Below are 26,810 nucleotides of genomic sequence, written 5' to 3'. Positions count from 1 at the left end.
TCTATCCCTAAGCCAGTTTGCAACCCATCTTGTGACATAGGGGTTGATATTTAAGCTGGTGAGCTTATTTATGATGCCCAAGTGGGGTATTGTGTCGAAGGCTTTTGCAAGGTCAAGGTAGGCTGTGTGGACTACCTTCCCTTTGTCTATGGCCTTGGTGACTGTTTCAAAGAAATTGACCAGGTTCAAGAGGCAAGATCTGCCCTTAACAAAGCCAAATTGCGTAGGATCCAGTGTTTGGAGGTTCCCAATGTCTTTGTTTATGAGTTCCATGATGATACGCTCCATAGCTTTGCAGACCAGGCTAGTTAGGCTTATAGGGCGATAGTTTCTGGGGTCCGTTGTGGCACCACCTTTATGGAGTGGGACCACTGTTGCTGTACGCCATTCTTTAGGTACATATCCTGTTGTAAGGCTGAGACTGAACAGTGATTTTAAGTGAGGGTTCAGTTCTTCTTGGAGCTCATGTAAAACACAGCCCGGGACACCGTCCGGTCCCATTGATGCTGTGTTTTTTGCTTTGGAGAGGGCAGCTCTCACCTGTGCATCTGTGATGTCAGGGAGGCTACACTCTGTTGGGATAGTCATTTGCTCATTTGGGGGGGAGGGGAGGGAGAAGTTTGCACTGAACCTATCTGCCAGGATGTTGGCAATGTCTGTGGGTTCAGTGTATTTTTTGTCATTTTGCACTAACTCAGAGCATATCTGGGAGTTTCCACCCAGGTTTCTGACATAACTAAAGAAAGCCTTGTGATTAGCTTTAGCGTCTTGTGCAATTTTTCTTTCGAAGCTAGCCTTAGATAATTTTATGAGGGATCATAGTTTCTTGCTAGTGCTGATCAGAGTTGCCTTCCCTTTCAGGGATTTTGCTCTATCATGTAGTAGCTTCCTCCTTCTGTTGTACAGCTTGTTTATGGCTGGGATCCACCAGACAGGTCTCCTGCCTTTGGAGGAGTGTGTCTTGGTTTTATTTGGGATAGCATGATCCATGCATTCCTGTAGGTATCCATAGAATGCGTTTGTAAAGGATTCTGCGGTTTGGGCCGTATTTTCCACTGGCCCTGGGACTTTGAAGGATTCCACCTTGGTTTTGAGACGTGGGAAGTTTGATTTAGAGAAATTTTTGACCTTGGTTTCCTTTGCTGGGGGTGGGGACGGGATATGGATATCCATAGTGATTAATTTATGGTCAGATCTTACCAGTGAGTGGAATACATCTGGTATGGAACATAGAGTCCCCATGTTGGTGATAATCAGGTCCAATATGTTTTCCCCTCTTGTGGGAGTGGTGACCAGTTGTTCCATAGCATTTGAGTTTATAAATTCTAGGAACTGTTGGGCTAGGGTGTTGGGGCTTGAGTAGTGCTCCCAGTCTATGTTTGGGTAGTTAAAGTCACCCAATATAATGGTGTTTGGAGAGACCTTCATATTCTCCAGTGTCTTCAGGAAAGCCGAGTGGGGTTCCTGAGTTTGGGAGGGTGGTCTGTAGCAGGCTACAAACTGGAAGGCAGTTTTGCCCACTGTTAGTTGCACATGGATGGTCTCGGATGCTTTGTACAGTGCCACTAGCCTGGAGGTATGGGTATCTTTGATGAATATGGATGCTCCCCCTCCTCTTGTGGTTCGGTCTGAGTTTTGGGGCCGAAAAGCATGGTATGAGGTATAGCCTGGTAGTGCTGGGGTGCTCTCGGGAGCCTTGAACCAGGTTTCTGTTACTGTACAGATATCGATATTCTCCATACTGAGGAGAGCCTCGAGTGCGTGCATCTCGAGGTTTAGACTTCTGGCGTTGAGTAGCATTACCCTTAGTTTCTTTTTCCTTGTGTTGTCTAAGGAGGTGTGTTTGTCTTTTGAGCCTTGCCTAAAAAAGGCACTATGGGGGTGGCAAGAGCCTTGGCCAGTATTCGAAAACCCAGGGGTGACAGGTGTAAGCCGTCCCTAACAAAGCAATGTGGCTTGTCAAGCATGTCATCCCAGGCTGACAGACACTGGATCCCCTTTGAGTGACACCAATACTTTAGCCAATTGTTGAAATTGATCATTTTGTCTTTATACTGTGGTATCATTCTTGGTGAGGGTAAGATGCTACTCAAGGTCAGGATCATACTGGCCTGGGCCACATGATCAGAGAGCTCCTCTATGTCTCTCTTCATGTAATCCAGGGAGGTACATCTCAGGTCATTCACACCAGCATGGACAATGACGGAGTCATATTTGTACTTGCTTTGGAGTGACCTGAGTGCTTGTGTTATGTGGCGGATCCTGGCACCCGACAGGCAGCTTACAGTGACCTTCTCCTTGTTCAGCCTGGTGAGAGGGACGTCAGTGTGTCTAACAATAGAGTCACCTATTACAAGTGTATTAGGTGTGTTGTTTAGCCTTAAGGGCTGTGACTGTGTGGCACACTGACTTTGTGAACTATGTGATACGTGGGGCTAAAGGTGAAGGTGTCTTGATTTACTTGAAAAGTAAATATACCTCAAGGTTGGTTAAACTGGACAATGAACTTGAGCTTCTCAACGTTCAAATCACCTTAGACCAAATCCATCACCACTTCCTTACAAGCTATAGGTCCCCCTCTATGACCCAGGAAACACATACCATGTATTTAAACTTATTTGAAATCTAATCCAATACCATATTGATGGGCAACTGTAATTACCTCACTTCTTCTTTCGGCTTTTCCCGGTTAGGGGTCACCACAGTGGATCACCTGTCCGCTCATGATTGGCAGTAGAGTTTTACAGTGTTGAGTTGCCAGCCCGGCGCCCAACCTTCCACGGAAGGCACGCACACACACACTCACACCTAGGGCCAATATAGAGTGTCCAATCCACCTACAGCATGTCTTTGGGATGTGGGAGGAAACCGGAGCACCTGGAGGAAACCCACGCGACCACAGGGAGGACATGCAGACTCCACACAGAAGGCACCCCAGCCAAGGATTGAACCAGAGAACCTCTTGCTGTGAGGTGACAATGCTAACCGCTGCACCACCGTGGCCACCCCAACTTTAATTACCTCACTATTAACTGGAAATCATATATGACACCAAACATACAGGCACATAAATTCTTGCATTTTGTAAACACAAACTCCCTGGACTTGATTATCAGTACACCAACAAGGACTGCAACCATACTGGATCTGGTCTTCATTAATATGGGAGAGTGCTGCACACCAGGGTCAGACCACAAAATGGTCTCCTTTGCAGTAAAAATAAAATCTGGAACCCCAGTTAACCCTGGAATATTCAAAAACTTCTCTAATGCTAACTTCCTACTATTAAGTGATAACCTGGCAAATTTTCAAGCCCCCATAAACCCTGAGAACACTGCTGCCTTTGCAGAACTGTTCACAGAAACCCTATACAAACATGTTAATAGCTGCATAAAGGCAGCTGTGCCCCCCAGGAAGAAGTACAGATCTAACTCAAAAACAAGCCACCCTGGTGGAATCACAGCATCAGTAGGCTGTATAACAGAAGGAAGAACATCATGGCAAAAATTAGGAGTTGCAGCACCCAGCAGGATGAAGGAGCTCTCATCAAGCTAAACAACCAACTCCGAAGACAAAGTCTACCAAGGCCACATTTTAGGTAGTTTTGGCTTCCCAGGCCAAGGCCAACCACAAGGCATTCTTCAGCTATGTCCACATCCTCAAAGGCAATACACAGTTGTGTGCAGAGCTCATTGTAAATGGGACCACCTAGAGCTAGAAGATATAGCAAACTTACTGGCTGACAAGCTCAGCTCCAACTTTACCCCTCTTCCCCCCATCAACCTTCCCTCAGGAAATAACATTAAATATAACTCCCCCTGGTATGACTAAGGAACAGGTCTTTAATTTTCTCTCTAAGGCCAAGCACACTGCATCAAAAGTCCCAGACAGTATCCCAGGATACCTTCTAAGTAGCATGAAAGGTGATCTATCAGGCCATCTGGAACTGCTGTTTAACTGTAGCCTCCAAACAGGTGTCATGCCTCAGGAACGGAGAGCAGCAACAATCATACCTCTCCACAAAGATGTGCCAACTACAGACCCATAAGTCTCATTAGTCTCATATGCAAAGCCATGGAAAGAATTATCATGGAAATGATTAATAATGTCGTAGGAAACCTCTAGATACTCGACCCAACCCAATTTGGGTTCAGATAGAAGAAACTGAGAGAGGTTCTAGAGGAGTCTGGAAGAGTTCATGGACAACAGAGTGAAGACCAAAGTGTTTGCTGTGGAAGAGGACCAGTCAGAATAAGTGGGAACTACAGCAGTCATGATTATCTTTATGTCTTGTATAGGAGTAAAAGACTGCATTTCATTTCTAATTTGGCATCAAGGGTACTGTTATGGTTTTAAACAGAGACTACATAAGTTCTGTTTGTGTTATAGAAAACTCTGAGTAAGAGTGGTGAAATACAGTGGAAAAAGTAATAGTCAATCAGAAAATGAGGATCAGCAGTTGACTTCAGTGGACGATGAGGCTTATAGAAAGAATTTTGAGTCTGACTAGAGTCTTGTAGGGAGAGGATTGTCAAAACTAAGATGGTGCAGTGGAGGTTTCATGAAATCATCACTGTATGTTGAAAAAGCATGCCTTTTTTTGCCATTGAAAGGACATATGGCAAGCCTAGTGCTATTTTTGTGCAGTTTGTGATGACATATGAGAAGAATAGCTGTTGTGGCAGTTGTGGAACTCAAGATTTGCTGTAGTGGATTGAAATGTGCATCTGGATCATGACTACTAGTTAGTTTTTCAATGCATAAGTGTATGCTATTAGGGAATGTAAGCAACACAAACTGAAATATAGACTGACTTTTCCTGCTGCATTCAGTGTGTTTTCTGCAGAACTGACTTAACATTTACCAGTGCTGTGGATGTGATGGCTAAATTAAAGAAATTGCCACACAGTTCTTTATCTGGGCTAACAGTGACTATATAGCAGTTGTCCTAACAGCTCAGTGTGTCTGATGGAAGCGAAAAGGAAATGGATAAGCAACATGAGTCATACAGAAAAGGAAGGAGGCTACAGTGTATCATAGCATGGGAAACATAGTATGAGAGAAGTCACATTTGTGACATCTCTTATTTTTTGTGCCCCCCCCCATACCTCCCTGCCGTTGATCTCCATTTTTAATCCAAATGACACATTTGTTCCCCTTCTGGAGGGAACAGCATCATATGAGCAGGTAGTGAGGGTGGGAATTTTTGTATGAAGAGGAAGTGAACCCTAAGTAGATAGAGTGCAACTGTGATATCCAGTGCATCACCCCACTTAATGAAACACTCACTCATGCCGCCCCCACTATAGGAATGAACTGTTTTGCAGTGGGGAATTATTCAAGTGTCTCTACAGGGAAACACCAGGCTGCAAACAGAAACTCTAGACCTCCCCAAAAGCTACTCACTCCCACCCTCCCTGGTTGATTCTTCCAGCTCCCAAGCTGCTTATCAAACTATGAAACTCTGATCATGTGTTTTTCACTCAGTATTCCATCCCTCTTTGCTTTGGAAATGGGGCATTTATATTTCTGTTTGACACTGAAGTTGTATGAACAGAAATGTGTGTTAAACCTTGACTGTTATGTCATGCTGTAGAGGATCACTCATTGGAAATATCAAACCTGTTTGTGGTAAAATGCAGCTTTATTGAGGCAAGGAGGGAATGTATGTTATAGCTGTTATAGTAAAGAGGGAACCCAAGTCAGTTTTTTGATCTGTATTGTAAGTACTTTCAAGAGATGATATGATTGTCCTTGCACTCAAAAAATATCATTGGGACAGCTTGTGAATTAAAATAGATCATGCAGATAGTCTGTTATTACTGAAAAAAATTGGTCGGTTGATAATTGACATATAAGATAAATGCTGCAAATGGGAATATTCCTAGTGCAACTGAGTTGTTACCATTGAAACAACTGTGAAGAATAAAATAAAAGGTGTCTTACCCTGTATGTGCTGTATTTATCTGATCGTTTAATTACATGCGGCCCTCATGCCACAAGAGGGCTAAATTGATGCATAGTTTTAAAAAGATAAGGCTGACACTGTTTAAGTAGTGTGTTTTAACTCCGTCAGAGGATGATCAACCACTGGTACTCCTCCCTATTATGTCTCAAGGAAGTAGAGACATCCATCAGATGTATGTTCATTCTTCCCACAGCTGCCATCTAAAATCTTTAAAATATCAAACAAGCTGGCCCTTTGGAGCAGATGTTTAAAGCTCTAGTTTGCCACAGTATAAATTAACAACCCAGGCACTGAAGGAGCTGGCTGTAGAAGACAACAGTAAGAAGTTGATGGCAGATGACTTCTCTTAGGTGGAGGGAGGCTGTCCAAACCACAACTTAGGTTTGGAGAATGTACCAGGATTATGGAATCTAGCTTTCTCTTTAACTGGGATGATGTATGTGTTGAAACATGCATTCATCAAATGTTCAATCCCTACTTTACTGGAGCATCTTACAGAGCAGTTGCAGGGGAAGCAGTTGGTCTGGACCAACACAGAAAAATTCTAATAAATAAATAAAAATGACCAAAAAAATCTAGACATCAAAGAAAGAAAAAAAAATGGTTTCCCATCATCAGAGGCAGGTGCAATCCATTTTTATCACCATCCAAATGTGAATCTTTGTGCATGTTAAGAAGATTCACATCCTCCTCTTACCTATACATTCTGCATGACTAAATTCTGTGTTTCAGAAAATTACTATATGTGTTGTTGAAACTATTCTACAACCTTCAGTGTCCATTGAGCTTGTATACAGAGTGGGAATGCTGCAGATATTACTAATTATTGGGCTTTAAAACTTCAAGATAAGTATAATCCTCCTTGAAATCCTTGTTTTCTTGAAACAAATCTCATAGAAACGTTTTTTGTTATAGTAGGTGTAGTGTATCCTGTTTTTTCTGCCATGCTTCTTTTGCTTATTCAAGATGCTTTTACACCACATAATTTATTTTTCTTTTTTGACTGTTGTAGCAGTTTTTAAATGATGTTTTCAGCATCTCTGTTTGTTTTCTGCATTTACAGTGCTGGACCAACCAAATGACCTCAAGCCATTGCTGCTAAATGGAGCAGGACCTTCAGCCATTTTATCATCACCTTTTGCAACATCACCTCTTCCTTTCGTTTCTGACTTTAGGTAAGGAGCAACACTGCTGTGCTTTTAAAGCTGCTGTGTACATGGAAGAACAAGTGAGATTTTGTAAATTGTGAGATCAGACATTGATAGTGATTGTGAAAGGGAGACAGCTTGATGTTAAAGGCTAGCAGAGATAAATCAGAACTCTTCAACTGGTTGGAATCCAGTTTATGCCTCAGATCTTCATGGCTGTTATCTTATACATTCTTTCCTACACTGTGACTTAAGTGGCACCACTTGCTAATTTCCACTGGTCCTTTGTTCTCATCCAAAGTATCTCTTTCTCAGTCCTTATTTTTCTCTTTGCTGTTATCCCAGACTAGCCATTATTCATAAAGCTAACACATATTTGTATGTCTTTCTACAAAACCGTCCTCTAGAAGTGTATCCACTAAGTTAGCCATGTACTTTGTTAATGAAAAATACATCCTTTACCAACATATGGTAGCATCTCTGAAGTGGTTTTCCTAAAGATAATGTCCATTTAATCCCTCTGCCTTAGAGCAATTTCCTGCAGTGATATAGCTACAGAGAAGCAGCAGTTTCAGTTTCAGTTGCAGTTGTATTGGTCACAGTTTTTGCTGAATCTACATTAACTTTCCTCATGTGAAGCATAGTTCTGTAACAGATTACATTTGCTTCATGTTTATTAAACCATTTTTTGTTTAAAAAAAAAAAAAGTTCTGCTATATATGCTGGTCTGTTTTTACCAGTGACTCAAGATGGCCTCCCTTCATGTCTTTGAGATTAGTTTGCCCTGGCCTTATTAGCTGAAGCATGGATGCTTGATATATGTTTTCTTGTTTTTGCTTGTGTGCTGTATGTTGTAGCAATATCTGTAGGCTTGCTTTTCATTATTTTCCTATTTTGAGAACAGAGCAACTCTAACAAAGAAGAAATCATTTCTGTTATACTTTTTGTTATTGATGTCCTGACTGAAATCACTGTTGCATTATTCCTAACGTATAGGTCATCACCGCTGATGTCTGTCTGGGCTGCCAAAACTTTACTTGCCTTAAGCCATAGTCCAGCACATAACCTCAGCTCATGTGTGTTGCGATATATAGACAGATGTACAAGCATGGATACTCAGACTAACTCGCCACCAGCCCAAATGGAGGTCATGCATCTGTCAGACTCGTTACTGTTTGGTTGTTGGCAACTGCTTTGTTTGTTTATCCAGATAAGTGTCCCACAGGGAAACCTTCCTTTTTATCTTACAATATTTTGTTGAAAGTTGTAAATGTCAGCTAGGAGGGGTACGTGCAAGTGTGGTAGACAAATTCTTTACAAGGACTTGTATACCATATGTCTTTTTTTGCCTAGGCCTGTAACATGATCACAAAGCTTGCTCAAACTGTTAATCATTCATTCCAAAAGCCATTAGGACAAGGCTTTCTACTTTAACACCGTTCTCTAAACCCAGTGTCTTAAATGCTTGGCCCAGTCCAAGGTGGCTGACTGTACATCCTCTGATGTCTCTCAGCCTCCAAAGAAAAAACTAAAAGGCATCAAACTGATCTGCAGTCCGTTTCTGACTCTGATGTTCTTGTTGAGGTTGCAGAATCAAGTGGTACATCAGGCTTCTTCTCAGGTGCCTGCTATAAGCCTTGTCAGAGGCCAGTATGGCTCCTGAGGCCTTGGAGAATGCCGGTACATCTAAGCAACTGCATCTCATCATTTCCAAAGGAAAGAACAGCATCCCTCACATTTTAGTTAGGGAAGACATCCAAGGCTCTCTAATAGAAGTCATACAGGATTCTGAACCTCTGCTTCTCATCCAGGTGGATGTCACACCTAAAAAGAAAAAAAAAAAAAAAAAGAGGAAGACTAAATATGTGGCCTCTTCCTCAGCAGCTAGGTAGAAGGAGTAGATAGACTTCTCATAGTGGTTGTCTAAAGCTGTTATGTCTTTAAAACCCCCAACCTTTAGGTCTCCACAACTTACAGGCACAACCTACCCTGGTTTTCTCTTCTTCTGGTGAGGAACAGGACTATGACTCTGACCATTCCCTGGAGACTGCAGCTGAGAAGAATAGTCCAGAGAATGGTCAGAGTCATAGTCCTGTTCCTCCTCTTCTCTTGAGTAACGGGACTATGACTCCGAACATTCTCTGGACTATTCTTCTCAGCTGCACTCTCCAGGGCAAATCTCTTCCAACAAAGAGGACTTCCTTTCTCTGGATTCCTCTATTGAGGAAGCTTCCCTTGGAGAGACTATACAGAACACAATGAAACACTTTGAATGGCAATCCACTCAGATTGCTGATGTTCAGAAGATGTATTGCACACTCTTGGACATTGGTATCCCTGCCCTTTCCCCACTCCTTCCTGACCTTGAGGCTTTCCAGAACACCTTCTAGTCCACCACTTCTGCATCTGATTCTCAACAGCTCCTAAGAAACGAGACAGATTTTACAAGGTCCCTGGTGACCTTAAATATTTATACAAGAACCCAGTGGCAGACCATTCTTCAGTATCTCTCTCTTTTTAGGTAAGCCTTCCTAGCTTCTGCTCAGTGCAAATGCCCTACCTACTGACAAAGATAGTAAGGCTGTAGATACATAGGGAAGGAAGGTTTATACCTCAGCTAGCCTTGCCTTTAGAGCAATTAATTACCAGACTTAAATGGCAGATTATTTAATGTCTGTCCTAAATTCTTTAAACAAAGCTATGCTGGACCCTGCTACAGCAGAGTCTAAGCATCAAATGCAGAACTTACTTTTGCAGGCCACTCATATTGCCAGACACATCATTAATTGCAGTTACAGTGCTATGGATGCTTCTTCTAGGGCAGCTGCCACTTGATCTATTATTTGCAGATATGCATGGCTTCATAGACAGCCTTTGCATGTGGGTTTCAAATCTAAAATTCTAGACTCTGCCCTGGACAAAGACTTACTGTTTGGCCCTCAGGTGACCAGCCTGTTCAGAACTCTCCAAGACCAAGATAAAACCTTGAACAAGTACAGAGGAATCCTTCTGTCCTCAGGAACTGCCCGTCTAAATATACCTCCCTCATTAGAAGGGATCCTAGGACAGTTCAGAAACAAAAGAAATCCCCAAGGAAAAGATACTGTGAAAAAAAAACATACAGAACCTGCAACTGGGAGGGCCCGCCTTTGGAGCAAAAATCTATGACTAATTCTGCAGCACCACTTACCCTTTTCCAACCCCCCCCCCCAATTATCCTTCTTTCCAAAGAATGTCGCTCTGCCTGACCAGGTGGAAAACTATTACCACAGTTAAGTGGGTCCTTGCCATCATCAGGGATGGCTGTGCCATGTCTTGGGAAAATCATGTCTGGACTGCTGGACAACTGTTCCACTCAGTAGCCAGCCACCCTTCCTGCTTCAGCTCTGGGACTCACCCATGTGTCAGGAGAACTTCAACAGTGATTTCAGTCAGGACATAGCACAGTTGTGTAAGAGCTTACCATAACAGTAGATGTCTTACTGACCACTGTTGCGGTATTACATCCCATCCCATCCTCCATTCCCCTTTTCTCACTTCAACCTTCATTTTACTGTTGCCCTTTTCTTTAGCCTTTGCTCTCTTACATGGAAATGTGAGTTTTCTTACCTATTCCAGCTACACCCATCCCTAGCTGGCCAGTCTCCTCTCTCAGTTGCGTTCAGGCTGCTGGCTTGGAGTTAGTCTGAGGATCCAAGCTCATACATCTGTCTATATATCCCAACACATATGAGCTGAAGTCATGCATTGAATGTACGACCTAGGGAAGGTAAAGCTTTGGTACCCTGGACAGACACCTGCAGTGACAGCTCATATGTCAGGAATCCTGCAATAGTCATCAGAAGGACATCTACTGTTATGCTAAGTTCTTACACAGCTGTACTTTCTTTGTGTTGTGGTACCTTTGGAGTGTGAATAATAAAGCAAAAGGGTTGTGGAGGTGGTGGGGGGTGCAGGGAACAAGCCTTCCTCTCCAAAAACATGCGTTTTAATTTGCTGGTGATATATTTGCGTGCAGTTACAAACAAGCTACCAAAGACATTAGCATCAAATGCCATTCTATAGAAAAAATACCTGAAAACTACTTTTGATAATATTAGAAATTGCACTTTTTCCAAGTATTATTATGACTTCAGAGTTGATATGTATAAGTTGGGGTGGCAGTGCAAGGGAATTTGCCCCCCCCCCCCCTGCAAAATAAGCTTTTTGTTGAGATTGCTGAAAGTGAGTTTGGGCTATTTTTTTTTCTACTGAACATCATTTAGCATAAATGCTACCTTTAAGTCAATATAAATCTGATCATATCAAGGTAGATTGAATACAAGTAAAACTATAATTGTACTTTCAAAGTGAAGAGGTTTATAATGATAGTTAAAATGTAACAATGAGATTAAAGTACGAACTGTGTCAGTAGAAAGAGCACCCTTAGTGAGAGATGATACAGCTGAGTTAACTTGCTGAAATAACTTTCCAGTGACAGTGGGATTTTCTTCACTGTTGTTATCTTACAGTTCATATTTGCAAGTCTGAGGAGTGTGGAAGTGTCCCCTTTACATGAGAGGTGCAGGGGGGACTTGCCACCTGCAAAAATAAAAAAAAAGCTTTACTCCAGTTTTTGCTGAAAGTGGTTTCAGCAGGTTAATTTTGTAGGATGGCACTCAAAGAATAAGTTGTCAATCTGTTGACATGATTCCTTAAACTAGTAAAATAAAATTGATTAGAATAATATTAAATCAACTAAGCCAAACAGTGCTACTATATTGTTAAATGTAGCTGCTCTTGAGATTAAGAGGTGAGATAGAAATGATCCATCAAAGCACAGCCCCATGAGAGAGGATGGTCTATAGATGAAATTAAGTTAGGATCTAAACGTTTCAAGTCAGCAGAAAGATTTAGCTTACCACCGTTGATTGCAATAAATTTGTCAGATGCATTCTTCTGGAAGATCCACGCTCTCCATTTGAGCATCACTTTCTGAAAGGTTTTAAAGCTGCAAGTCACTATAGGACAGCCATAAGATTCAAGTCGAGATTGGCCAGTCATCTGATATTTCTTCAGAAATTACCAGAAGCTTCTGGCATGTTCAGCTCTGCAGTCAGGCCAGTTGAAAGAAAATGAACAATCCTTCAAGAGGGTACACAAGTCAGTAGATCCACTGCACACAAAAAGACAAGTGTAGAGGATCCTGAAATCATTCACTCATTGCAGAATATAGTATGTTCTGTAGTCTATTACGCCTTCGTTCTTACATATGGGTTCGGAGCCAATCCTCGGCTCCGACTTGGCCGATTACAAAGCTCGAAGTCTCTAAGTTGGCTCGTGGCAAGGTAGGTATCCCATAATGCACTAGTAATCCCCATATCTTGTTTGCCGCATCTACGAGTTCAGAAGTGTTCTCTTTCTTGGCCGTGGCTAAGTTGGAATATTTTGTTATTCGAATATTTCATAGTGCTCTTTTTTGACTTTAATAGTCTAGTATTGATAGCTTACTGTTGTTAACTTGTAGTAGTTAGTGTGTTTTTGAATTTTTATAGCAAATTGTTGTTGCTGATTTTTGACTGTCGCTTCCGCAGGCCTTCCTTAGTAGTATCCCTTCGTTTTCTGTGTGCTAGTTATTGCTAATCTTTCTTAGGCATAGGTCCGTTTTTTAGTTAGGACCTATTATAGCCTTTGTCTGTGCTTGTTTATTCTATCTCGCCTACCCCTCTGTTCAGGGCTAGGCCCGTTTAAGTTAGAGGACCTAGTCCTCTATTGCATCTTTCCCTTGCGTGTTGTTTCTTCAGCAGGGCTAGGCCCATTTAAGTTAGAGGACCTAGTCCTCTGTTGTCTTTCACCCTTGTGTTGTTTTCTTGAGCAGGGCTAGGCCCTTTTAAGTTAGAGGACCTTGTCCTCTCTTCTTATTATCTTTCTACACTTATAATCTGTGATTGTTGTTGTGGTAGTTTGTCTAAGGAAACTAAAGACCATAAACCTTTGGGTTTCAAGAAATGCTTAAAATGCTCACAAAAAAAATGTCCTTGACTGACTGGCATAGAATTTGTGTCTATTGTTTGGGAGTCATGCATCTTCAGGAGGCATGTACCTTTTGCCATTCTTTTAGTTCCCAGGTTCTCCAGGAAAGGAAGAGCAAACTGATCTTGAAAGGTCTCCTTAAACCTTCTTTTGAGGAGGATTTAGCCAGTTCTTCCTATTCTCATTCTAGGTCTCCCTCTTCTAAAAAAAAGGTGGTCAAGTCTGTAAAAAAACAGTCTCCTTCACCGACTGTTAAATCAGGACCTCCAGAGAAAGGTTGCCAAAATTGACAAGCCTTCTACCTCTTTGGCTCCTCTGCCTTCAGAGCCGGTCAAGGTTATTGACATAGACATTCCAGTTTCCGTCCCAAGTTTTTCAGAGCCGATAACTGAATCCATACCTTGGAGCCAGTCAAGAGATTTATTACTGGTATCCCCGACACTCAGATCTCCAATTTTGCAGAGATATCGATCCCCTACCTTGTCTTCCAGATCCTCCAGGAGTCTTTCTGAGGAGGATGTTGAGAGAGTGGTTGCTTAGACGTTTGAAGTCATCTGCGCTAGCAAATTTGTTGTCTGCTCTGACCCAATCGGTTCCGGAGCCGTCTAAGGCCATATTACCTGGTTCTGTTCCTCCTCCAAGCCACGTCAGTCCATCGGAACCAGAGCTGTCGGTGCCGTTTGTTGTGGAGCCATCTGTTTCAGCACCCCAACTGTCTGTCTCAGAGCCGAGTTCCTCTCTGACACCTTTGGTGCCGTCCCTGGTGTCCAGGAGCTGAAGCTCACCAGTCTGCCCCGATGGGGATGCTAGGACCCGAACTTCCTCGGTTCCGAGTCTACCTCTCGGTGCGTCGACTCGGCTGAGCTCAGATCCTACATCTGTCTCGGAGTCGATCACTCTGGAGCTGAGGGCTACTTCCACTTCCTCGGAACCGGTGGTGTCCTTAGAGCCGGAGAGATCTGCCTTCGAGATGATGAAGAGCCATGCTGTCTAGATCTTCAACTCCACACAAGGGTACTGATGCTCTTCCCCCTCAAGCTCCAACCTCTGTCTCAGCACCATCTCTCTCTCTTGACAGCAGAGACCCGCAGCCTCAGGAGCCCTGCTTGGGTGGCCCCCAGTCATCCGAGAACTCCCCAAAATATCTTTCTGAGGAGCCTCCTCAGAAGAGAACTTGCAAGAGGAAGCACAAGACTCCCCTGATGAGTCCATCACCTCTGACACTGACCTCGAGGAGTCAGAAGGGTCCCCTAGGTCATCCTGTGATGATATCTCCTTTGTAGATATCCTAGAGATCCTTAAACAGAGAGGCGGCTAGCCCACCATCACCCCTTCTGATGAGGTGTCAGTGTACCTGAAGGCTTTCGGGTCTCAACCTTCAACCTCTTGGGTGTCTCCACCTTTCGTTGAGCTGTTAGATTTGGTGAGTCGAAAGGTGTGGGAAAACTCCTGACACCATGGAACCAGTCCCCAGAAGGCCGAACAAATTTCTTTCAGCTCCTGGAGAAAAAGAGTTTTTGACCAAAGGTGTGCCTGTAGATGCCATGGTGGTGGCAGCAGCCACAAAGAAGGAACTAGCAGAAATTTCCTCATCTGTCCACCCACTGAACAAAGAGTCTCGAACGATGGACAGATACGGGAAGCATATTTTTTTCTTCAGTGGCTTTTACACTCAGATCGCTGAATTACCTCACCCATTTCACTAGGCTTCAAAGAGATCTCCTAAAGGAGCTAGGAGATACTCTCCAAGGTACATTAGCTGAAGGAGTCCCTGAGAAGGTTACTGCTCAGTTGTCCACCTTAAACTCTATTGTTAACTCCTCCATGAGGCTGATATCTTACACAGCAGATGGAGCGAGCAGGGCAGCGGGTTCAGGAGTTTCCCTTAGGAGGCACTCCTGGATGCGCTTATGTAACTTTGCGGAGCCCTTCAAATCTACATTTACCAATGTCCCCTTTGATGGTTCCTCTCTCTTTGGACCAAAGGTAAAAGATACACTCACCAGATGCGAGCAGGAAGGGAAGACTTTCTCTGCAGTGGGAGTACGTTTTTCCATCCCTTCTAGACCGTGTCCTAAAGGTCAGAGAGGCAGAAAAATGTGGTTCAAGAAATCTCGGAGATTCTTCCCAGACGCACAAGGTGATTCCTTCTCCAGAGGTAGAGGAGGAGGAAATAATTGTAGATGGTGCCCTAGAGGCAGGGGGTGTCCGCAAAACCAGGGTGGCCACGATTCCTTTTGTGGACATCCCTATCAGCGCTCCTGAAATGGGGCCCGACTGCACTTCTCTGGAGCCAGTCGGGGGTCGCTTATCTTTGTACCCAAAAGCCTGGCACGACATCACACTAGACAAGTGGGTACAAAGAGTGATTTCCAGAGGATACTCCATACGCTTCTCTTTTCCACCTCATCTAACCAAAAAATCCCAGATATTCCACCCAATCACAGGGATCAAGTATCTATAGAAGTCCAAACGTTGCTTCAAAAGAGAGTAATCCAAACCATCCCCACAGACCAGATAGGATTCAGAACTTACTCCAGATTATTTTTAGTGCCAAAATGAACAGGGGACTGGGGGGACCATCTTGGATCTCAGCAAGTTAAACGAATCAGTGAAGAAGTCCACGTTCCGAATGGTAACACTGCAGTCTATAACCCCCTCTGTTTGGGAAAGACAATTGGATGTGCTCCATAGACCTCCAAGATGCGTACTACCACATAAAAATGGACAGAGCATCGAGGAGTCATTTACGCTTCCAGCTGGGAGTCAGTCATTACAAATTTCGTGCTCTGCCCTTTGGTCTCACCACAGCCCCCAGGGTGTTCACCAAATGCATGGCGGTAGTAACGACTCACTTGAGACGTCTTGGATTCCAAATGTTTCCATACCTGTACAACTGGCTCCTGACTGCCACCACCAGGCACCTACTTCTACAAGCCAGGGATTCAACCATCTGAGTCTGCACTCAGCTAGGCATTACTATAAATTGGGAAAAGTCTGCCTTGTCGCCCTCTCAATATGTGACTTGTATAGGCGCAAAAATAGACACAGTTGCAGTGATGGCTCACCTTCCTTCATAGTCCAAAATCTAAGACAACAAATATACAGCCTGCTTCCCCAACACAAGGTCAAAGTGAAGACAGTGCTCAAATGTCTAGGAATCATGGCCTGTACTATAACTCTAGTACCGCTATCCAGACTACATATGAGAATTCTATAACGGCTACTCTTTTCCTAGTGGTCTCTTCAGCAACTGTCTCTGTCTCATCCCATTTTAATAATGGAATCTTGCAAAAAGGACCTTTGTTGGTGGATCCAGTCCAATCAACTAACGATAGGGAGACCATTCATTCCTCGCCAACCCGTTGCTACTGTGACCACGGATGCCACCCAGATAGGGTGGGGGGGCATTATCTAGGAAGGACAGTCCAAGGCACATGGCAAGAACACGAGGCTCACTTGCATATCAATGTTCTAGAGATGAGAGCAGTGCTACTAGCATTGCAAGCACTTCACGACTTTCTTCCTCTAGGGAGAATAGCAGTCCAATCAGACAATATGTCAGTGGTATGGTATATAAACAAACAAGAGGGAACCAGATCCCATCCCCTATTTCGAGAGGCTCTACGTGTTTGGCAGTGGGCAATATCTTCCCAACGCTTTCTAGTTGCAACGTATATCCCGGGGAGAACCAATGTGATAGCCAACAAGCTTAGCAGGGCAATCTTGATGCCTCACGAGTGGTCTCTGAATCGAAAAGTCGTCGAACAGATTTTCTGCAAATGGGGACAGCCTTGCCGTGATCTATTTTCCACACTAATGAACACCAAATGCAGCAGCTACTTCACCTTTATCACCCCCCCCCCCCCGGGGGAGACACCGAGAGACGCACTTGTCCACAATTGACCCTCGGGACATCTTTATGCTTTTCCTCCCTTTCCACTAATATCGAAAGTGATCCAGAAAGCAAAGACTTTGGGAAGCAGAATGATTCTCCTTACTGACCTCATCAGATTTGGTTCCCCCTTCTCGGGCCTCACCTTTTGGACGATCCATGGACTGTAGACCCATTACCAGACCTTCTGACACATATGTCAGGCACGTTCCAGCCCTGTCTCCACACCCTCAACTTGACAGCGTGGCTGCTCCACTTCCATCCCTAGTCAGGCTTCATGATTTCTCCCCTGCGGTTACACATATCCTGACATCTTCTCATAAACCTTCTACGAGAAAATTGTATGCTACAAATGGAAAAGATTTTCTCTCTGGGCACAAGCTAAGAACATAGATCCATATACAGCCTCCATTCCCTTAGTGTTAAAATTTCTAACCGAACTTTTTCATCAGGGATCGGCTGCTGCTACAATCAAAGTTCAATTAGCAGCTATCTCCAATTTTCATTGGGACAACATGAACCTAATCTTATGGCTCACAGATTGTGTAGATCATTTTTAAAAGGCAATACCTTACTAAGATCTCTTTTTCAAGAACCTATATCTCTCTGGGATCTAAATTTTGTTCTTTCAGAACTTACCTTGCCACCTTTTGAACCTTCACATACATATGATTTACAGTTCCTTTCATGGAAGATCATGTTTCTGGTAGCCATTACATCTGCCAGAAGAGTGTCAGAGCTGCAAGCACTCTCAGTCAAACCTCCTTATTTGATATTTCATAGAAACAGAGTTTCCCTTCACACTAACCCTTCCTTCATCTCCAAGATTTGTTCACAATCAAACATTAATGAAACTATTGAACTGCCAGTCTTCTTTCCAAATCATACAAACAAAGCGGAATATAAGTTTCAACTTGATGTACACAGTCAAGGTTCTGTCTACATAGAACCAAAGAGTTTAGGAGATCAGTCCAATTATTTGTATCTTTTTCGGAGACGAGAAAAGGAATGCCAGTCTCTAAGATAACGCTATCTAACTGGATTTCAAGTTGCAAATCCTTTATTTACTCTTTGAATGACAAAGAACTCCCATTCAAAATTAAAGCTCATTCCACCAGATCTATATCCACATCTGCCGCTTTTCAAGCCAGAATTCCAATGGGCAGTATATGTGCAGTAGCAACTTGGGCTACCCCTCATACCTTTATTACTCTTTACAAATTGGACTTGGCCTCTGGTTCCACGGTTCTTAGGAGTATATTCCCGTGAGCCACCCGAGAAAAAGTTGCTAGGGACGCTATCCCATATGTAAGAATGAAGGCGAGATAGGACTACAGAACATAAAAAGTTATGTACTCACCATAACGTTCCATGTTTGTAGTCCATCTCGCCCTTCATTCTTACGAATCCACCCACCTACCCCCGTCCATGTAACCTTGGAGGATCTGGAGACAAGATAGTGTCTATCTTCCTTAGGGCTGGAGACCTTTCATCTTTGTAATGTCTTGTGGAAATACTTTATATCACTTTTATAGACAGCAGCAACCAAGATCTGGGGATTCTTACTAGTGCATTATGGGATACATACATTGCCACGAGCCAACTTAGAGACTTCGAACTTTTTAATTGGCCGAGTCGGAGCCGAGGATTGGCTCCAAACCCATATGTAAGAATGAAGGGCGAGATGGACTACAAACATGGAACGTCACTGTGAGTACATAACTTCTCTATTTACAGGATCAATACTAGGCAAGCAATCATGGGGATCTTAAGATGCCTATCCATATGAACCTTTACATCAACATACTTAAAAAAGTTTTTGCCACTCCTTTTTGAGCTCTTAGTCATGCCAAACTCTGAATTTCAGCAGAGCCGTATGTGATAACCCTGATGCAAATGTCTCTATCCATCCAGTCATCAAGATTTGTACTTTGTTTCATCTGTAGTAATTTTTTTCCCATAGGCTGAGAATACATTGAGTTAGGAATCTATCCCTCCAGCAAGTCAGGTTTATTTGCTGGTGTAGATTTAGGTCTCTAGTATTTGGTGCTTGCAAAGCTGCTGGTTTTGCAAAGAGATAGGAGGTCAAATAGAACTTTGACTTTCATGGCTCAAAAACAAGACATGGGTCATCTTGGAGCAGCCAGTGGGCTACTTAAGTATACAGTTAGCCATGCTAATCTATGTCTTACTGAATCCAGAGGTGAAAGGAGTCAGATGAACAGGGGGCAGAAATGCAGTAAAACAAGACATGATAAGCTGCTACAAGAAGCTGAGCTGAAGCTCAGATAAGCCAGTAACAGTAAGAGGACTGAGATCAGTCAGAATGCACAAGATCCAGTAGTTTACATCGTTTTTTCAAAAATAAGTAAATGTGCTATAAAAGTGCAGTAAGCATGTAAATTGTAAAGTATGTAGAGCTAAATTATTTTTCTTCCTCTAATGAAGTTTATATTTTAGCCACATCATCAGGGATAGTTCCTCATCCTAGAAAATATATCCTGTCTTTCCGTTTTGTTTTGTGCATCCCTCCTACCCTGTGATGACTCCACCAGCTTCTGCTCAGTGCTGAGGGCCATGTAAAGGGCTGGCCATCTTCCTCTTGAATAACTCCCCCAGATCGTTCAGTTTGTAGTGTCACTAGACCTTAGTGGTTCTTTCTTCGGTCCTTTTGTGTAGTAAGAGCCCAACAATGACTTATAGTACACACAGCAGCAAATGTGCATACAGGAAAGTAATACACACCAATGTAAGAGCTTCAGAGACAAGAAGTTTGACACACTTTTTTCTAAATTATTCTTTTTTTTAACCATATTTCTGCTTTACCACCATCAAGCCATGTCCTAATTAGTCCTTTTATCCCTTGTTGTTCCTAGCATTTTAAGAGGAAGAAGTGAGAGCCAGGGAGAGCATTTTCTGTGGGAGATGAGGATTTTCTTTTAGTGCTCCTAGCATCCATCTCAGTCACTCAGCAGGTGAACTGCAGTGCTTGGCTATGTCGTGGTGCCATAACTGAGTTCTTCTGTACAGTCATAATGCTTAGTGAAATACACATACTCTTTGGCCAGGCTCATACCACAAGTCCCTGTGTGTTGTTGCACAGTATTAGGCCCTTCTAGATGGTATTACTGTGGTGGGACTTGAATTAACTTATGTCTCCTGTAATGGGCAAACCAGCCTCAACCACTGACTCCCCAATCCTGCTAGGGTAGCTTCTGTAGCACCATCCAGGCTACTAATCAAATTTTGGTCATCTATTCTATTCTATTGTGTACCTCATAGCTCTCTAACAAATGCTGAAGATTTCACTTCTGACTACTCTTCACGGTAAGGTAGCTTCAGCCACATTGTCTTCCTCTCGAAATAGCTACAGATATTTTTAATTTACTTTTATCTGATAGATATCTAATCTGTTCCAGACCCTTTTCATCCAAAGCCCTAGATGTAGGGGCAATAGTAAATTCAGTATAGATTGACAGTTTAGAGTAGCAAATCGCTTAACATGTTTTGGGGAGGTCAGAAGCAGTTGGTCTATCTAAAGAAAACCCATTTAGATAGTCAGATAATGCCCAAACTCAGCACAAATTAAGTGGAAGTCAAGATTGAGCTGCAGACCCTTGAGTCTTAAGCAGTGAGGCACAAAGCTTGTGTGCACATGGTTGTCTGCATAAGAAAGCACACTGCACAGTGACTAGGGTGCCAGTTTGTGTTTTATAACATTACCTGTTTACAGTCAGTTGAAAAAAATGGCAGAATTGTCAAGAGCAATTTTGGTGGGCAATATAACCAGATCTGATGGCAGAAGAAATAATGCCTTTGTTATGCAGGAAAATTTGATTTTTGAGACTTTCCACAAAAACATAAGAATAAAATGTAAAATATATTAAATCGGTTCAGAGAGCAAGTTCATCTCACCACAGAGACTTCATCACACTGAAATGACAATGTTAAAAAAGCAGTTTAAATAAGAACATCACATAATCATCTGACTTAATCACATGGTTCACGCTTAAGCTTTTTTGTTTTCAATTTAATTTATTTATTTATATTTGTTTACCAGGAAAGTCTTACTGGGCAAACAAGCCATTTTTGAGAGGAGGTCCAGGAAGAAAGACTCCACAAGAAACAATAGTAGTACATATACAACATAGTAACACATAGCATTACATACAAAGCTCCATGAGGACTGTTTACAGTAAAAGTATACAATATATAGAATGCTCAGGTAGCATTACCAGCATTGCATACAAAGTGAGGATAAATAAAGCAGGTAATTTTGACATACACAAGTATTTTTGCAGCAGCATAGTCAGCATTGGGTGTAGTTAAGTAATAGTACATTGTATCCATTTTGTCAAAAGAAGAGTATAAAACAAAAAAAATAAGAGAAGAGATAGTCATTGCTTGTATATGTACATAGGAGAGGTAGTTTAGTAATAATTCATCTTGTGGAATAGAAGGGGCATAGCTAGAAGTTAAACAGAAACACTTAATTTATCTTTGAAAATATGTGCATTGTTGAGGAGTTTGATTGTAGGGGGAATTGCTTTCCAAGATTTTGAGATACAATTGGAGTAAAGAGCATTTCCTGTTTTGTTGTGAGCTTTGTGAATTAAGAAGAGATGTTTGGCAGTGGAGCAGAGAGCTGTTTTGGTGGAGTGGAGTTGTAGTGTACCATTTAGGACAGGGCATTTTTGAGGCTGAAAAACTAATCTGTGTGCAAACTGAAGTTAAGAGTAAGTGAGGTTGCTTAAGGCAATTTGGGTACCTGATGGCAGTAAAGAGGTGTGTACAGAATGGCATGTTGAAAGCAATTTTTCTATTTTATTATAGCATTAGTTAAGTTGTTAGGGTAGAGTGGAGTTTGGTGAAACTAGGGGAGGAATGCAGTAATGTAGGCAGTAGGTCGGTGGATGCTAATGTTATCCGGCTGCTTTCAGTCAGAGTACTACTATAACCCCTATAATTTACTATTGGAGATTATTTCAATATTTTTTTTATTTACAGAGCAAATTTGAAAGTTAACTTTGCATTTGGTGTGAGACTTTTGATTGAAAAGGATATGTTTTGTCTTTTGGGGGTTTAGTATTAGGTCTGGTTTTGCTAGCCAGTTTTCTGTGGAAGAGAATGAATCTTATGTGAGCTGTTGGATAAGAATGGACTAGATGTTCTTCATCTCACATTGCTGCAGTCCTTACACTTGGGTAGTCCGCTGTCCTCGGTCGGCCCGAATATCGAAGTATAAGGCTGACGTCGGTCAAGGCGCTTAAGACTGACATCAGGACGTCAGGGTACAAATGCGCATGACCGACGTCATATCCTCAGTCTTTTTTGCCGCATGGTCCGATGCAGAAGCAGCATTGCAAGTGCCGGTTGGCGTTCTGGAATTTTTCGAATTCGGAGTTTCAGACCGAGTCAGAGTTGGCTAAGTACTCTGTTGCGGAATATTTTAGTTTTTTCTTGCCTCAGTGGTTTACCGGATGTCAGAAAAAGTGAATAAGTGTATTTCTTGTGGGAAACAGATACCTCATAGAGATTATCATACTTTGTGTATTCCTTGTTTGGGGCCTGAGCACGACGTTGTTGGGTGTCGCTTTTGTGCTAGGTTCAATAAACGCACTATTAAGCGAAGGTTAGATTGTGCCAGGTTGGTCTTTGGGAAGCGGTGCAATTATAATATGCCGTCGGATGCTCCGACGCCCGCTTCTTCGAAGAAGCGCAAAGACAAAGCAGCTAAACCCAGGTTAGAAGAGTCGTCCAAACCGGACGCCGGTCCTTTAGTGGCGTCAGTGGAACCGGTGGTTCCACCGGAGACTTCTCTGGTATCTCAGGGGGAAACTTTGATATTGCAGGATGTGGCCTCTCAGGAGGCAGGTCAAGCTGAAGGGGCTTCTCAGGTTACTATACTCCCCTCACTTCCTAAGGTGGTTAGGCCCTCTCCTTCTGTTTCCAAGGCTTCTCCCAGGGGCAGGCCAGGTTTAGCTTCTGTTGGGGTCTCTCCTAGCACTTCAGGATCTGTGCCCAAGAAGCAAATGCTTAAAATGGCAGAGGATTTAATTACATTGATTAGAGGTTCTTTACCCCCTCCTGATAAGAGGCCTAGGGTTGAACCAGAGTTGGGGAGTTTTGAGCAGGCTTCGGATGTGTCAAAGTCTTCGGCTGAAGACTTGCAGGAGTATTCTCCTTATTCTGATTCTGATGTGGATGATTCTACTCCTTCTGCTTCTCCTCCAGAGGATTTTTCTTTTTCAGAGACTCTTCATTCCATGAGGGAGCATTTTAAGTGGGAAGGTCAGGACTTCTCTGATTCCAGGAAAAGGCTTAGGGATTTTTTGCTTTTGCCCCAGCATAGGCCTTTAGCTATTCCACCTGTTCTGGATGTTGTGGAAGATGTGTTTGCAGAAGCTTCACTTAATCCTGATTCTTTGCCTCCTGCTCCTGTTAAACCAGACAGGTATTACAGGGTGCCTGAGGCTCATAAGTTTCTTTATAAGAGTCCTAGGGCGGACCCAGAAACTGTTAGTCAGGGACCTAAGGGTGTTAAGGCCTCTGTGGTAAAAAATCCGGTTCCTTCGGATAAAGAAGCCAGAGCTTTGGATAGATGGGGAAAGAAAGTCTATACTTCTTCCACCTTAGCTATGAGGGCTTTGAATTGCCAGTTTCACATGTTGAAATATCAAAATTATCTCCTTTCTCAATTGAAGTCTAAGGTAGATGCTCTGGCGGAAGGTATTGAGTGTAAAGAATTGCAAGATTTGGTGCATGTCTCTGAACAGGTGGGCAAGCATTCGTTACAATGTGGTTTTGATGCTGTACAGGCCTCATCTAGGGTGGCTGCCACTGGGTCAGTTCTTCGCAGGCACGCCTGGCTGAGGGATCAGAATTTATCTGAACATGTTAAGGCAAGGATTTTGGATGCTCCTTTACAGTCTGATGTGTTGTTTGGTTCTCCTGTGGAGTCAGTCTTGAAGAAAATGGAAGACAAAGCTAAATCTATGCAGACTGTTAAAGATTTTTTGCAAGTTCAGCCTCCAAAATTTAGTAGGAATTGGCCTGCTAAGGGGTGGACGTACCCTTCTTATGATCAGTCTAGGGGTAGATCTAGACGTGGTAGAGGCAGATCTCAGAGCTCCTTCAGGCCTAGAACAGGGAGTTCACCTGCACAATCTTCGGGTGAGGGCAGGGGCCAGTCCTTTCGTAAACAGGCCCAATGACCTACCTTTTCAGCTGCCAGATCCTTCTTGCCTGGCAGCACCTTTGGGAGGAAGGTTGGCGCTCTTCAAGGAAAATTGGAGTCTGGTTACCCAAGACAGATGGGTATTGGATATCATACACCAGGGTTACAGGTTTTATTTCCATACCTTGCCTCCGTTCAAAGGCATGCCAGACGTTCCTCCTCAGCAAAGACTAGAAGCTCACAAACAAATTTCTCTGTTGTTGCAAATAGGAGCCATACAACCGGTCCCTCTGCCAGAAGTGGGCCTAGGATTTTATTCTCGCCTGTTCCTAGTACCAAAGAAGGGGAACAAGTGGAGACCAATTTTAGATTTATCTATCCTCAACACTTATTTGGACATTCCCAAGTTCAAAATGTTGACTCTACAACAGCTTTTACCTCTGCTGGGCAAAGACCATTGGATGGTGACTCTGGATCTCAAGGAAGCTTATCTTCATGTTCCTATCAGGCTAAGCTGCAGGAAGTATCTACGTTTTCGGGCTGGGACTTCTCATTATCAGTTCTCTGCATTGCCCTTTGGCTTATCTACTGCGCCCAGAGTGTTCACGAAAGTTCTGGCTCCAGTGATAGCTTTCCTCAGGCTGAGAGGAATACAGATCTATCCTTATTTGGACGACTGCCTGATTCTGGCCCAAGAAAGGGACGAACTTCTTCATCATTTACAGTATGTGATAGCAGTGCTAAGATGCCTGGGGTATTCTGTGAACGAAATAAAGTCCAGTCTAGTACCCTCTCAGGACATGTGCTTTCTGGGTGTGAGGCTGAATACAGCATCCCAGATGGCCTTTTTGACCCCGGACAAACAAAAGAATATTTCCCTGTACTTCCGTCAATTGTCTCATCAGTCCAGGCTGACTGCAAGGACAGTCCTTCAAGCCTTGGGGTTCATGGCATCTTGTATTCTGGTGCTTCCCAATGCCAAACTGCATATGAGGAAGTTACAATGGTATCTCAAAAATGTTTGGACACAGCACTGCCAAGATTTGGACACTGTCATTCAGATAATACCTTGCATTCAGAAGGAGTTTTTGTGGTGGGCTCAGGAATGTCACCTAAACAAGGGACTCTCTGTGACCCGGCCAGAGGCGAGTCAGATTCTTACGACAGATGCCTCAGACAAAGCTTGGGGAGCTCATCTAAATGGAAAATGGGTACAAGACACGTGGCCTGCCAGACTTCAACATCTACATATCAACTTGAAAGAGATGTTAGCAGTCCAATTTGCATTGATAGCCTTCAAAGACTTACTCCTTCCAGGACAGGTGTTGGTTCTAACAGACAACACAACTGTCATGTGGTACATCAACAAGCAAGGGGGAACACATTCTTATCCTCTATGCAGACAGGCAATGATTTTGTGGGAGACTGCTCTCAGTTTACAGCTGAATCTTCAAGCAAGGTTTCTGCCGGGAGCACAGAACTCCTTAGCAGATGTGTTAAGCAGACGAATTATGGATCCCCACGAGTGGAAATTGGATCCTCATGTATTTCAGCAATTGACAGTGTTATGGGGAACTCCAGACATAGATCTGTTCGCTTCTCCACTGAACCACCAGCTGCCAAAGTTTTGCACAAAAAGGTTTCATCCCACAGCTTGGAAAGTGGATGCTCTTTCATTCAATTGGAGCAAGCTTCATGTGTATGCCTTTCCACCTCTACCTCTCCTCCCAAAGGTACTCCTAAAGGTCAGACAGGACAAGCCAAAGATGATTCTAATAGCTCCGGATTGGCCTCGACAGCACTGGTACCCATTACTGAGAAGTCTGGTAAGGGAACCTCCATGGCCTTTGCCTTCGATTCCACACCTACTGTCTCAGGAGGACAGTCATTTACTCAATGTCAAACTCCACTCTCTTCACCTAACAGCCTGGCATATTCTGTTTTAAACCCTGGAGGGTGCCAGCTTCCACAGCAAGTTTTGAATGTTATTTTGGAGGCCAGAAGGCCTAGTACAAGGAAAGTGTACGCAGATAAATGGAAGAGATTTTTATTTTGGAGTACAGCAAAAGAATTGGATGTTTCTAAACCTAATTTAAGTGTGGCCCTTCAATATCTTGCTGAGTTACTGGACAAAGGTTTGTCTTTCTCTTCCATTAAGGTTCATGCTGCAGCAATTTCAGCACATTATGACTGTGTTCCACCTTTGTTTTCTCATCCTTTGTTTAAGCAATTCCTTAGAGGGGCAAAGAATTTAAGACCCCCACGTAGAGCTCCTACTCCTGCTTGGGATCTCAATTTTGTGTTGGAGAAACTCACTTTACAACCTTTTGAGCCTGCAGCTACTGCTGAATTGAAGTATTCATCTTGGAAGACTGCTTTTTTGTTGGCCATTACCTCTGCGAGAAGGGTTTCTGAATTACAGGCCCTTATGGCAGTTGAGCCTTTCTTAATTTTCCATAAGGATAGGGTATCATTACGTACTAATCCTTCCTTTATGCCTAAAGTGGTTTCTAGTGTGGCTTTAAACCAAACTATTCATTTACCTACCTTTTATGCAGACCCCCAAAATAAAGGGGAAAAGATTTTGCACACTTTGGATATACACAGACA

At 43.1% G+C, this 26,810-nt stretch overlaps 1 protein-coding gene across 2 annotated transcripts in view; it reads left to right on the top strand.

Moving 5' to 3' along the window:
• Positions 1-26,810, top strand: part of USP30 (ubiquitin specific peptidase 30) — an 811,144-nt gene that overhangs the window by 677,872 nt on the left and 106,462 nt on the right. For both annotated transcript variants that reach the window (XM_044068521.1, XM_044068522.1), the window contains exon 12: positions 7,032-7,143. In XM_044068521.1, coding sequence (XP_043924456.1) covers positions 7,032-7,143 — 112 coding nt within the window. The remainder of the gene's footprint in view (positions 1-7,031; positions 7,144-26,810) is intronic.

This window comes from Protopterus annectens, chromosome 4.part0 (assembly GCF_019279795.1).
Source record: "Protopterus annectens isolate FY-2018-M chromosome 4.part0, PAN1.0, whole genome shotgun sequence".
Classification (NCBI taxonomy): Eukaryota; Metazoa; Chordata; order Ceratodontiformes; family Protopteridae; genus Protopterus; species Protopterus annectens.
The sequence above is the reverse complement of the archived record's forward strand: the minus strand, read 5'-3'. Positions and strand labels throughout refer to the sequence as shown.